The sequence below is a fragment of the Narcine bancroftii genome, chromosome 2 (genome assembly GCF_036971445.1).
Source record: "Narcine bancroftii isolate sNarBan1 chromosome 2, sNarBan1.hap1, whole genome shotgun sequence".
In the NCBI taxonomy this organism is placed as follows: domain Eukaryota; kingdom Metazoa; phylum Chordata; class Chondrichthyes; order Torpediniformes; family Narcinidae; genus Narcine; species Narcine bancroftii.
Genome location: NC_091470.1, coordinates 216,874,282 through 216,889,014, shown reverse-complemented (window position 1 = coordinate 216,889,014; position 14,733 = coordinate 216,874,282). Strand labels below are relative to the sequence as shown.

At 44.4% G+C, this 14,733-nt stretch overlaps 1 protein-coding gene across 1 annotated transcript in view; it reads left to right on the top strand.

Moving 5' to 3' along the window:
* LOC138755074 (uncharacterized) overlaps positions 1-14,733 on the top strand; it is a 150,907-nt gene that overhangs the window by 30,355 nt on the left and 105,819 nt on the right. The window contains exon 4 of the mRNA XM_069920288.1: positions 7,684-7,760. Coding sequence (XP_069776389.1) covers positions 7,684-7,760 — 77 coding nt within the window. The remainder of the gene's footprint in view (positions 1-7,683; positions 7,761-14,733) is intronic.

Genomic DNA, 14,733 nt, shown 5'->3' with positions numbered 1-14,733 from the left:
CTTCAGCCCTGGAATTAAATGAATATACATGCCCAACCCAGTCCCTCTTTAATTTCATACTTTCTTCAACATTCAAATGTGTTTCTTGTAAAAAAGCAACATCAGTTTTCATTTTCTTAATATACGCCAAGACTCGCTTACGCTTGATCGCACTGTTTAAACCTCGAACATTAAAAGTAGCAAACCTCAACTTTGACATATCTACTATTATTACTAAATGCCAATAATATCTTTATATGAAAACTCAAATCAATGTATATAGGCCCTCCAATAGGAGAAAAAAAATCACAAATTAAAAGCTAACTAAAATGAAAATAATAAAAATATAATTTAAAAAAAATTCCCCCCCCCCAAAAAAAACTACCAAAAGTTAGTAATCCCTAAAGAAAAATTGGGTGTGGGTCACCCACTAGTGGCTGATGACTAGTAAAGAACTTAGAGCAAATCTCTCCCTCCCTAGCCAAACAATGAATAACATTAAAATATCATAATAAGAATAAGAAAATTCTTCTATTCATCCAAGAGATTCCAAACTCAAAGATCCCATTTCAGAAGAGGTTGGACTCTTTCCATTCCCGTTTTTCCCATTTCTGCCATTTCTTTCGTTTCCAGAACAACCAGATTTTTCTTTAGGAGACAATGGTGGACTACATCTTTGTCCTCTTATATCTGGCAATGAATCAGCAAAAATCACTGCTTCATGATCATTCTCAAAAAGCCAAAATTGATGGTCTCCATAAAACATCTTCAACACTGCTGGGTAGCGAAAAGTAGACATAACCTTTACGCCACAAAACTTCTTTAACTGGATTAAATCGACGTCGACGTTGAATGACCTCTTGACTCAAATCAGGATAAAAAAAACCTCTGCTATTCTGAATCAATAACGGAGTTTGTCATTGTCTCGCATTTTGCACTGCTAGTCGAAGTTTTGCTTCTCTGTCCAAATAATTCAACCATCAAATTATTACAGGTCTCGGTGGTTGAACAGGTAAAGGTGTTCTTCTTAAAGCTTTATGAGCTCTTTCCAGTACCAAGCCTCCAGAAAAAAATTCTTGCCCTTGTACTTGTGGGATCCAGTCTTTAAAAAAATGAAGAGGATCTTGTCCTTCCATACCTTCTGGCAAACCAACGATTTTCACATTATTCCTTCTGCTTTGATTCTCCAAGTAGTCTATTTTCATCTCTAACTCCTTCTCACGTTCTCGCAATTCTAAAACTGATTTTTCAACCTTCAACACTTTTTCTGTTAGAAACCACTTGCTGTTTACATTCCAAAAAAGCAGACTGAAATTTTTAAAAATCTTCACAAGATGCTTCCACACGTGCTTTAACTGTATTCAATTCTGAACTTATACTAGCATTCATTTGAGGCATCTCATTCATTAAAGGTTGAATGACAGCATTTAACTGCATACATTGTAACTCAGAAAAGCTCAGCCCTGCTTTCTCTGATGTAGTGGCAGAACCAGGTAACTGCAGCTCCTGCTGCAACTCAACGAAAGGCATTTTAGAGGTTTTACTGTGGGTCTGGATTCCCAGCGACGGTACCCCGACTTCTTCAGGGAGTCGCCGCTGGTCTCCCCCCGCAGCTTGTTTTTGCGCAAAATCACGGAGGAAAGCAACATCTTCAGGTTGAAATGCTCCCTGATGCATTTCAAACAATGGAGTCGTCTTCCTGTGTGGTCCCTTCGTTAAATTCGAAAGGCTTTCCGGATCGGGATCCACTTCTTGGGAACACGCACCTTCCTCCAGAGAACAGGTAATTCTAGCGCCATCCTTCATTTGGTGAGTAGTAGACACTTTTTTTTCAGCTCCCACAGACAGTCTTTGTGGTTTAGACACTGAAGAAATTAAACCTGAAGCTGTATTAAGTCGTTTAGGCCCCAAATCTTCAACACTTCGAAAATGTAACCTCTTCTGCACTTGAGGTTTAATCTTTTTACCATTAATGGCCATAATAGTTCCTCAATACTTTAAGCTAAAATTTAAAGAGTTTAAACTTGAAAACAAAGAGTTAAAAAAAAGGGTACTTAAAAGTCTGGCCAGAGAGGTCTAGACTCTACGCCATCTTGCCACGCCCCCTTGCAATCAACTTTAAAGCAGTAATTTTAAAAAAAGATTTTGTAGTCTATGAGTGAATTGCTGAAATGTGTTATTTTAATCTGAAGTCCATCCAAAGTTTTCATATTTCAGTAAAGAAAGGAAATATTGATGCAACATTAAAAGTACCTTCTGATGCTGTTAGTCATGCTGTTCGAAGAGTATGTAAATGAGCTGTAATCATGAGCAAACCGCGGAGATGATAACTTTGGCCTTGGGGGGAATTACAAATTGTTTGTCTTTTTGCTTGGAGATTTGCCAGTTTTGAAACAGCAGGGGCGTTTTTATCTTTAAAATTAGATATTCAGACTTTCCATCTGGAGGTATGACAGAGATTGCATTCACTCGTAGAATTGCTATGGTACAAGAGGAGGCTATTTGACCCATCCTGCCTATGGTAGCCTTCTGTAGAGCAATCCTGTTGATTCCATTACCCAGCTCTTTCCATGTAACTGATGTGAATCCTGTCTGTCAATGATATCTGATGGTCCACCCAATTTCCCTGGTAAGTTCTGGATGTCTCATTTTCTACCATGCTTGCAGGCAGCGAGTTTCAAATCATGATCCTTCTCAACGTGAAACGTTGGGCATTTTTCCCTCTATTCGCAACTTTTGTTCAGCCCAAGATTTTACACCACGTTTCCCAATTTCTGGAACCATCCTTTCGTCAGAAGATCTCCCACATTCGAGCCCATCATGATCCCATTCATCACAACAAATCTCCTTTGGCATTTGTCCTCATTCCTACCACCAGCTCAGGTGTGTACTCTCTCCAGAGCCCTTGTTATCTCCTGAACTGTGGTGACCAGAATTGGATGTAATTTACCAGTTATGATCGAAGCATTGTTTTATCAGCGTTAACCTTGCCCTAGCCCATCTGCTTTTATCTTTTTTACCCTCTATTTTTGAAGCCTAGGATACCATATCCTTTACCAACTATTCTCTTAATTTGTTTGGCCCCTTCAAACATTTATGCACAAAGGGCCTTTTGTTCCCTCATATTTACTTCACATTATCCCTTCTTATTCCTTCAGCAGACTGTATACCATCAGGATTCTTTTCAGTAAATTTCATCAGTCAATCTGCCAGTCTATTTAGAATTGCCTTGCTGTCGATTATGACCTTCCTCAATCTTTACCATACACGAAAACCAACAAGGTCGGTTCAGATACAGCAATGAGCTCTCTGAACCCTTCTCCATTAACAATGGCGAGAAGCAAGGCTGTGTTCTCGCACCAACCCTCTTTTCAATCTTCTTCAGCATGATGCTGAAGACCTCAACAATGAAGACGCTGTTTACATCCGGTACCGCACGGATGGCAGTCTCTTCAATCTGAGGCGCCTGCAAGCTCATACCAAGACACAAGAGAAACTTGTCCGTGAACTACTCTTTGCAGACGATGCCGCTTTAGTTGCCCATTCAGAGCCAGCTCTTCAGCGCTTGACGTCCTGTTTTGCGGAAACTGCCAAAATGTTTGGCCTGGAAGTCAGCCTGAAGAAAACTGAGGTCCTCCATCAGCCAGCTCCCCACCATGACTACCAGCCCCCCCACATCTCCATCGGGCACACAAAACTCAAAACGGTCAACCAGTTTACCTATCTCGGCTGCACCATTTCATCAGATGCAAGGATCGACAACGATTTAGACAACAGACTCTCCAAGGCAAATAGCGCCTTTGGAAGACTACACAAAAGAGTCTGGAAAAACAACCAACTGAAAAACCTCACAAAGATAAGCGTATACAGAGCCGTTGTCATACCCACACTCCTGTTGGGCTCCGAATCATGGGTCCTCTACCGGCATCACCTACGGCTCCTAGAACGCTTCCACCAGCGTTGTCTCCGCTCCATCCTCAACATTCATTGGAGCGCTTTCATCCCTAATGTCGAAGTACTCGAGATGGCAGAGGTCAACAGCATCGAGTCCACGCTGCTGAAGATCCAGCTGCGCTGGGTGGGTCACGTCTCCAGAATGGAGGACCATCGCCTTCCCAAGATCGTGTTATATGGCGAGCTCTCCACTGGCCACCGTGACAGAGGTGCACCAAAGAAAAGGTACAAGGACTGCCTAAAGAAATCTCTTGGTGCCTGCCACATTGACCACCGCCAGTGGGCTGATATCGCCTCAAACCGTGCATCTTGGCGCCTCACAGTTCGGCGGGCAACAACCTCCTTTGAAGAAGACCGCAGAGCCCACCTCATTGACAAAAGGCAAAGGAGGAAAAACCCAACACCCAACCCCAACCAACCAATTTTCCCCTGCAACCGTGTCTGCCTGTCCCGCATCGGACTTGTCAGCCACAAACGAGCCTGCAGCTGACGTGGACATTTACCCCCTCCATAAATCTTCGTCCACGAAGCCAAGCCAAAGAAAGAACCATACTAAAGTTGGTATGACCTGCAAATTTTCATTTGTACTCCCATATTAAGTGGGGTTGCAGATGAGAACATGGGGAAACCTGCCCTTGTTGTGCGTGGGGGGAGGGGGGGAGATAATAGAAGACCTGCAGGTGAGGGCAAGTTGATGGTGGTAGAGGGGAAGCCATGTTGTTTGAAGGAGGACATCTCTGATGGTCTGGCATGGCAGGCCTTGTCCTGGACCAGTCTTTGCATCCAACATATCACACTCCGCCATTTCCACCACCTACTACGTGATCCCACCTCTAGGCACATATTCCTCTCTCTCTGCTTTTCGCAGGGATCGCTCCTTCTGTGACTCCCTTGTCCTCTCCTCCCTTCCCATCAATCGCCCCTTTGGCATCTACCCCTGTGACCATAGGAGGTCCTCCACTGCACTGATACATCCTCCCTCACCACCATTCGGGACCCCAAGCAATCCTTCCAAGTAAATCAGCATTTCACGTGCGAATCTGCTGTTCATTGTGAATTCACTTGTCATCTACTGCATCTGGTGCGGTCTCCTCTACATTGGAGAGATGGGAGATCGCTTTGTTAAGCACCACAGCTCCGTCTGCTGCAATAGCAGGATCTCCCAGTTGCCACCCATTTCAATTCCCCTCCCCATTCCCTTGCCGACACGTCTGTCCATGGTCTTATGTTCTGCCAGTCTGAGACCACCCAGAAATTGGAGAAACAGCACCCCTGATTTCATCTGGACACCTTTCAACCGGATGGCATTAATATCAACTTCTCTGATCCCCACCAAATCTTTCCCTGTATCTCCTTACCTCTATCTCTCTCATTCTGCCCTTTCCCCTCTCTCCTTTCACAGAGCCAAAAATAATCCCCCCTCCCCCACTCAACTTTTCTCTTTCCTCTCTCCCGTCCTCATATCATATTCAATGAACACCTTTTGCACTCTGATGCAGGCATCTGCCTGATTTTTGTTCATACCTCGGGGAAGGACTCAAGCCCGAAACATCAGTCATATATCTTTGCCTCCTATGGATGCTGCAAGACCTGTTGAGTTCCTCCAGCATTTCTGTATTTTTAATTTTTTTCAGCATGAAACTGACAGGATCTTGATGTGGAATGGCAGCTGGCCAAGTAAAGGAAGTGGCAGTCAGAACATTTCACAGATTTGACCTAAATCCATTTATTTTAAAGTGGTTTTAGAAACAGTTGGGAATGGACCAGTAATTAAATGTCTTACATTGGGGTAAGGGTACTTTCTTTAATATAAGGGAGGGCCTGGCAAAGGTAGATAGGTGGCATTGCCTTGCAAATGCCTGCTGGAAATGGATAACGGAATTAACAAGAGGTCAAGGCCAACATGTTCCTATATGGATAAAAGCTGGGGATAACAAGTAGAGGGAAACCTGAATGGTAATTGAGGATTGAATAAAGAGTAGAAAGGTTGCATAATGACAGGCAGAGAGATCTAATGATTGGGAAAACCAGTTACAAACGCATTTAAATAAATAGACAGAAGGATAAATAAATATAAATATATATTGCTGCACTTGCGCTTCCCGGCTGTGGAGAAGAAGAACACGCACACCAAAGCCTTGAAGTCGAGACTGGTTTATTGCACTGGCCGTCGCATTTATATGGGCCCCAGGTTCTGACGTCAGAGCCCTGCGTCATCGAAGTGCCGACCTGGGATTGGTTGGCATTCCCACCACATCTCCCCGTCTTGTGGTGTCACCCCCACCCCCCCAGGTCTGTGCTGTTGCCGTGTTCGTCGGCCATTTTGTTGGCCGGTCCTTGTCTCTGTGCGCAGGCCACTACAATTTTTTTTAAAGCACACCCGCGTGCGCACACACACTCTCTCTCTTAAATAACAAACTAGAGACAGAGCGTCTCCCTTCCATCGACATGATCTCTTGGGATCGTTGTCTGAAGAGGGCTCTCAAAATTATTGAGGGCCCCTACCACCCTGCACATTGCATCTTTCACCTACTCCTGATGGGGAAAGATACAGGAGTCCAGAGTCATGGGCAAGGAGACTGCTAAATGACTGAATGATCAGTTCATACAAACCCTCTGTGGCTTGACTATTTGCTAAACTATATTTATTTTTTATAATCTGTAAATATGTGCGGTATATGTATTTTTTTTGGTCTGGATATGTGTTTGCATGCTTTGCACCGAGGACTGGAGAAAACTGTTTCGTTGGGTGGTACTTGTAATAGACTTAAACTTGATATATTTGCAGGCAGCTGAGTTTTTGTTTGATTTGGGTATAGATGTGGGCCGAAGGGCCTGTTGCTATACTCTACTGAGAGTTATGTTGGTAACGTGCTCACTGAGGTATTTGCCCGGCAACAGATGTATTTTGAAGGAGAAAGTTTAAAAGAACCCGAGCTTTAAGAGTAGGAATGGGAGGGCAGGAGATTGACACTGATGGGGAATACGGTCATTAGATGGCAGGTGGTGATGCTGCGGCTTCAGATAAGATGGTGCATTACCTCCCAGGGGCTAAGGTCAGAGATGTCACAGAGCCTCAGTCAAATGTTGAGTGGATATGGTGAACAGCCAGTGTTGATGATCCGCATCGATGCCATTGACGGAGTAAAACATTGCTGACGGTAGGTCCCGGTGACGTCGAGAGGAGAGGGAAGAGCAGGACCTCAGCCACAACGTGGAAATGACTGGTGCCACATGCCAGTGGGTGCGGAGGCAGGAGGATGGTGAAGAACATGTGCTAGAAGGGGGAGGGTGGGTGCTTTGGAGCAACTTCTTGAGATAAGTGCAAACTCATTGGGGGTACCTAACCATGCTGGCTCCATCATCCTTGAGGAATGGAGGTGGGCTTTGGTGGGGGGTGGGGGGTCGAGAAGGGAAATGAGAACTTGGCAGTAGGGGGTGCGGCAACATTGGATGTAAACGGTCGGAGTTGTCATAAAGAAGATTGCAAGAGAAAAGCAAAGAACAGAAAAATGGCACTAATTGATGCATTAAATTACCCCAGTATGGAAAAAGATAATAAATATAAAAGATAGCTAGATCATAAATATTCACCTTTACACGGTGCAAGAAAAAGCAAGTTTAGTCAGTGAAATAGTGCAATAATGCAGACTGGTCCCAGGGTAAATTACGGTCAAAACTAAATATTGGGTAAAAATTAGTTTGAAATTCAAGCTGTTATCTAACTTAAGATATCTATTTACTCTCTAGTAATATTTGATGCTCCCACTGGTATGTCTTCGGATGTGTGGCTCTTGATTCAAAAGGACGTGTCCCTCGTCACCCAGGTATGTTTGGACTGATGGGGAAAGATTGACACATTATTCAGTCGGTCACATCCATTCAACGATCAGTTCTGCGAAAGGCGCATTAAATCGGTCACATGTGTCTCTGCATGAACTGATCTCGCTTTACAATAGCACTGCTCTTTGCATCTCATTCTTGATCACCTTTGGTGCTACAACAGCCAGGTATCTTCCTTGCGACGTCAAGATCGCAAAGTTCTACAAATCTTGGATTCCAGACCCCTCCCTCCCTGCCCAATGCTCAAACTCCATCTCCTCTCCACCCACACCTTCATTCCTGTACAGTGTCTCACCATTTCTTCTGACTTTCTCCTCTCTGATCCAAAGGCTTCCATCCTTAGCAGAAGCCTCAGTTTCATCCACTTAGTAAGGAATTCTGAGCCCAGCGTGATTTCTTCTTCCATCGTCTCTGCCGACTTCTATGGACGGACCAGATCCTTTCTTCCCAACGGCAGGATTCCCAATACTGTTCAACCCTTCTCTCTGGCCTAGTAGCTATTCCGATCTAATTATTGCAGGTTGCCGACGGGACATTGACTGCCTTGAATATTTTCTCTCTCTCACTTTACCCACCTCATAACCTGCCGTACTTAGACCCATCCTGTCATCATTAGCCAATTTGCCAACAAGTATGGTGCTGTGGTTGTTTGGCCAACTGACTTTTATCTTGCAGAGCTCAAACGTAAGCTCTCATACTTGCCTCATTCCTCTCTGTGCTGACTATTATCTCAACATTAAGCAACATGCCACTATCTCCCTCATCCTCATGGAGCTCGTTTCTTCAAGAGATCTTCTCTCCATGGCTTTCAACTGTATCGTCCTCCGGTCCCCCGCTCTCCTCTTACATCCAGCATCCAAGAATCACAAGCAGTTTGTTTCCCCTGCTCTTGCCTGACCAAATTTTTTTTTCCATCTTGAGCACACCACTGGTCACAGGCCTCCAATCTGAGGAACTACCCTCCACTGGCACCTTCTCCTCTTTGGAGAAAACTCAAATCAAATTCATGAGACATGACTTCCCACTCACAAGCCATGCTGACTCTCCCAGGGGCAAACCATTTCAATTCCAGGCCCCACTCTGCGCTGACATGTCTGCCCATGGCCCCAGGCATGGCCAAACCACGTCCACCAGTAAATTGGAGGAGCAAGATCTAAAATTCCATCTGGGCCCTCTCCCGATGGATGGCATAATCATCAATTTCTCTGGTTTCTGCAGGACCACCCCCTGTTCTCCCTCTGTTCTTTATCCCTCTGTCTCCTTTCTTCCAGCTCTTCACCCTCTCTATTTGCAGAACTATCCCCCCCTCCTGGTTTCTCGTGCCCTCCCTCCCTTATCCATCTCTTTCCTGTGGGCTGTGCTCTTCCCCCTGCTCCTCCTCCCTCCCCCTGCCCCCATTTTATTCAGGCACCTGTCTGCTTTTTGCTCTTATCTCGAAGAGCTCAAGCTCGAAACATTGGTTATGTTTCTTAATCTTTTCTATATAAAGAACGCTGTGTGGCCTGCTGAGTTTCTCCAGCACCGTGCTTTTAATAACTATCCCTAATCTGTCCTTGCCTTTCCAAATACAAGTAGATCTCATCTCTTGGAATGCAGTCCAGTAACTTGCCCATAAGCTAAGCTCAGTGGTCTGCATTTTCTTGGCTTATCCTTGCAGCTTTTTTTAAAAATAAAGGCATAACATTAACCACCTTCTAGCTTTCTCGGCACCTCACCAATACTCAACAATGATCCAAGTACCTCTGCAAAATAAGTTTCTTCCCAAGGTTCCTGCAATGTCCTGGGATACAGCTGATCAGGCTTCGAGGAACGATCTACCTATTTTGGTTTTCAGACCTCCAGTACCTCTTCAGAAACCTGGGCTCTCTTCAAGGCTTCACTATTTACGCCCCCAAGTTCCCCAACCTCCATTGCTTTGTCCACAATAAATATTGGTGAAAATATTCATTAAGGATCTTACCCATCTCCTGTGAATGCACCTCAATGTAGTCTGCCATATTCGGTGGCGCAGAGAGGCCTCGTCAGCATTGCAGTAACCAAAGAAAGATTGGCAGTTACTCTGTAACTCAGTCCTCAAACCCTGAGCTTTCAGTGACCCATTATTTTAATTCACCATCCCACTCCCATTCAGAGCTCTCTTGATATCTGTGGCCTTTTACATCATGAGAGACAATGGAAGCTCAAACCTCTACATCTATCTGGTCATGTTGCAGCCTTCTGGCCATTCTCTAACCCAATAACATGTTCCTTTTTCCCTGTCCAGATATGTATTCAGATACTATTTATTAATTGTAGGAGACTTTGCAGAGGTACTTGGATCATGAGTATGGATGAGGAGCCGAGAAAGGTAGAAGGTGGTTAATGTTATGCCTTTATTTTTTTTAAAAATGCAAGGAAAAGCCAAGGAAATACAGACCAGTGAGTTTAGCTTATGGACAAGTTACTGGATGGGATTCCAAGAGACGAGATTTACTTGTATTTGATAAGGCAAGGGCGGATTATTAAAAGCACAGTGCTGGAGAAACTCAGCAGGTCATACAGAGTTCTTTATATAGAAAAGATTAAGGTGCATAACCAATGTTTCAGGCTTGAGCTCTTCAAGATAAGAGCAAAAAGCAGACAGGTGCCTTTTGTTTGGACATCTCTCATCATCCCCCACGCCTTGATGAAGGGCTCAAGCCCGAAACATTGGTGATGTATCCTTACCTTTGCTACATAAAGACACTGTTTGACCTGCTGAGTTTCTCTAGCATTTGTGGGTTTTTTCAGATACTATTTATTGTCGTGAATTAAACAAATGTAATATTACACAATATTATCTTTAGTCTGCCATAAGACAGACCAAGGTTTTCCATTAGCATTGTCGTTAGAGAAAGAGAAGCAAAAGACAAAGTCAATGTTTGTGGATTCACCTCCAGTGCTCCCGCAACCTCTTCAGCCGCACAAGACTCCAGTTTGTTCAGATTATCGGCAACCTGGGCCCACATCCAAACCTCCCACACAATAAGGAAGCCTTCAGGGCCTAGGGCACTTCGGGAGCCCTTCCTGCCCTCTTGAATCCTGGTTCCATTATCTTGTTCTCATGAGTCACTCTGCAGCGCCTGCAACCTGTGTGAGTTCCTCGCCTATAAGTCGCCAACAACTCGCTTCCTGTGTGTATGTCCTTCAGCTGCAGAGCCACTCGCTGGTCCGCCACCGTGGTCCCTGTCCTTGGGGTCATCTCTGCTTCTCCTTCTCAACGGGGGGTTCTTCCATTTACTGGTGCCCTGTGCTGATCTGCTGCTCCCCGCAATCTCATGGCTGCTGCCAAATATAGACGCTGCCATCTTGTGCCCAGACCCCACAGTTGCAGGATTTTAACAGGCTGTTAAACAGTAGTAGATTGGGCGGTTGGACTCCACAGGGGAGCACCTGTCTCTCCTGTGTCATCACCAGTGGTAGCGCTGCCGTCAACAGCAGCTCCGGCCGCACCACCATTTTTGTTTTGCCCACCATCCTTGCTGTCTGCAGATTGTTTAGCCTGCAGAACATGTCCCATTTCAACAACAGATTATATTCCCAGAGTACCTTGACCCATCCACCACATGTAACATTGAACAGGTCCTTTTGCCCAACTCAACTGTACCAACCAAGTTACAATTCTGGGCTATCCTTCTGAGCCATAGCCACATACAGTATTTGTCAAAATGTCTTTATAACATGATTGTACCCACTTCTATAGTGTGCTTTGGCTGCTCGTTTCAGATTCTGACCATCTTCTGAATGGAAAAAAATCTCTCAGGTTCTTCTGAAATCTCTTACCATAACCCAATGCCCTCTAGTTCTAGAATTATCTATCTCTCGTCAGCCTTCACTTTATCCCCTCCGTGATTTTGAAATCCTCAAGGCCGCCCTCTCAGCTTCCTCTGCTCCAGGGAATAAAGACATGACATATCCAGCCTCTCCTTCTTACTCGAGCCCTTTAGTCCCAGGAATATCTGGGTAAGCCATTTCCAACAAAGTTTCTGAAGCTGGGTGACCAGAATTGCATACAGTACTCCAAGTGTGGTCAAACTAATGTCTTCTAAAACAGTATCACAAGATCCCAATGTTTGTACACATTTCCCTGATCCTGTGCACTTGCTGGGCATGTCCAACACATTAACAAAGTAACAACTCATTACACAGATCTGGATGATTAATGTGCTGTTAACTATTTCCTTTAAGCCATTTTGATTTACCCTATCGCATATCGTCACCCCCCGCCCCACATCTTGATTTAACGTATCCCACCATTTCTGCGATTTTTAAAAAAAAAATGACATTGGTGTTTTTCTTAGTTCTGAGAAAGGGTCACAGACCCAACGTTGACCATTACTCTCTCCATGGATGCTGCCCAACCTGCTGAGTTTTTCCATCATATTTTGTTCGGGAAGTAGATCTTGATGTGTGGAGTGTTTATGTTGCTGGTGCAAGAGAAGAATTGAAGTTATTGTGTGACAGTGTTGAAGGAGGTCGTCAGGACTCTCTTCAGGCCTGGGTACACGGGTGGAAGCCATAGAGATCACTGGCCAAGTTCTTGCCACTTTCTTCTGAAGATTCTGGCCGTCATTGATGATTATTTTCCCGTGACCGAGCATGATAGCCGGTCACCAAAATTGCAAGTTCAAGAACCAGATTTTTGCCCTTGAGCAACCGCTGTCATCACAACAGTTCAGTTGTGAAGCCTTGTTGCATAGATGCTGTGTCCCAGGATGCTCAGCTTTTGCAGGCAGAAAGGAATCGAGAGACAACTCGGTAGACCAGCTGTCCCCTGAGTGCAACATGCTCCCAACTGCTATTCACCTCTTGAACACTGGAGAATTCTGATGGACAAGGTCCAGTTCATGACTCTGTGGTTAACTCTGCTGTACTGAGAGGAAGTCAAAGGGACAGAAGAGCTAGAGTGACAGGGGATTTGATAGTTAAGAGGCTTTTGTCATCTTCATTCCAGGGAGGTATGTGACTTCCCAGGTGCCAGGCTCGAGAATTGCTTCTGTCACCATGTGATAGCAGTTGCCAAATAAATATTACAAAAGGTTTCAGGTTCATGGAGCACTGGATTACTTCTGGGAAAGGTGAGATATACCTGCCAGACATATTGCATTCAGGAAGGCTGAGAACGTCTCTGTAGCGATGTCTGTCTGTGCTCTTCAGACTTTTTCTGGCTTAATTACAATTCACTGACCACAATTTCTCATAGTACGAGAGCCAGATTAAGTGCATTCAGACATTTCAGCAAATTCATGCTGACCTTCCTCAATTAGTCTCTGCCTCACAAAATGCTGATATTTAATTTAATTTAGACATACAGCACAGTAACAGGCCCTTTTGGCCCTCGAGCCCATGCCACTAAAGTAACCTACAACCCTGTATATTTTAAAGGGTGGGAGTAAATTGGAGCACCCGGAGGAAACATGGGGAGAACGTACAAACTACTTACAGACAGTGCTGGATTCGAACTCAGGTTGCTGTAATAGTGTTGCGCTAACCGTACTGTGTTTTGTATTTGTATATTTGTTAAATACCTTGTCTGAATGTTTCCAAAGATGTTTCCACCATTGCTGTCAGAATGATTGCCTGCATCACTTACTCGACCATCTTTTTTTCCCATTTTTAAATGACCTCCACTCTTTTTTGAACCATGGCACGACGTCTGCAGCCGATGAGCAGTTGAAAAATGTGTTCAGAGCCTTTATCATTGTTCTCCCTCGCTTCTTTTGTGAAATTGGAAACCAGGATTCGAAAAGGTGCCGAGTGCAAGAAGGGCTTCCAAAGCGCCTCGGGCACTGAAGGCCATCTGATTGTGTCGGAGGTTTGCATCTGGAACTTGGGTTGCCAATTAATTGAACTGGAATCTGTGTTTCTGCAGAGGTTGCGGGAGCCCTGGAGGCGAATCCATGGACACTCAATGAGTAAAGACACTGATAGCGTCTCCTTGTCTGCCTTACAGCAGGCAGAAAGAAATTTTGTATAGTATTACACGTTCTGTACTATCACATGACAATAAAAGTATCTTGTGTAGATCTGTGTAGATCTGATCAATGCATCATCGGAAAAACGAGATGGCTCTATAAAAGGCACAGAATAAATTTACCAGGGTGTTGGCAAGGTGAGAGAAGTTATTATTCAGAACAAAGGAGATTGATGAGAGATTTTAATGGAGAAAGAGTGATACAGGATCTGTTTTCCTTTGCAACAAATACTGTACATAGGGGGCATAGGTTAAAGTGAGCACATGGAAAGATTAGAGAGGAAGTGAGAAGTTATTTAAACTCATGGGGATTTGGAATGGATTCTTTGAAAGGACAATGTCAATCTATTGTGGGGTTTGGTTCGAAAATACCAAGATGAGCTTCTGGAAGAGTTTAGAACCAGAGCCGGAAAGTGTAATTATACGTGGGACAACTTTTGGCGTGAATGTACACAAATATGACTCTGAATCCCTCTCCAATCTGCTCTCAAAGGTGACACACTGGGTGAGAGAAGCTATGATTGCTTCCAGCAGAAATGTAGTTAATTGCATGCATGTGGCCAATTGAGAACCTGGGAGGACTTGAAATATTTACTTAGCTTTAATTTGCGCATAAACTGTATAGATCATAATAGAATAAACATGGGAATTTGGACCACATGGTGTATCAAAGCATTTTTCTGAATTTTTCATCTCTGTGCATATTACATTTGAAATTATTTACTACCCTGGTAAGTTGGAAGTTACCTGTCAGCTTGTCACAGTTTTGATGACCCCACAGATTTATGATTAGGCAGATCTGCCTTTCCCCTCAAAATTGCTTCACCCTTGAATGAGGCAGTTTCTTCCAGCATGGTCCAACGTAGTATTCCACTGGGTGGGTGGATCCCAGCATGTGGATTTCACCTCGTGATGCAGTGGCTCTCCCGATGCAAGCTGCCAGAACCCATCCCAGAAGACCGACC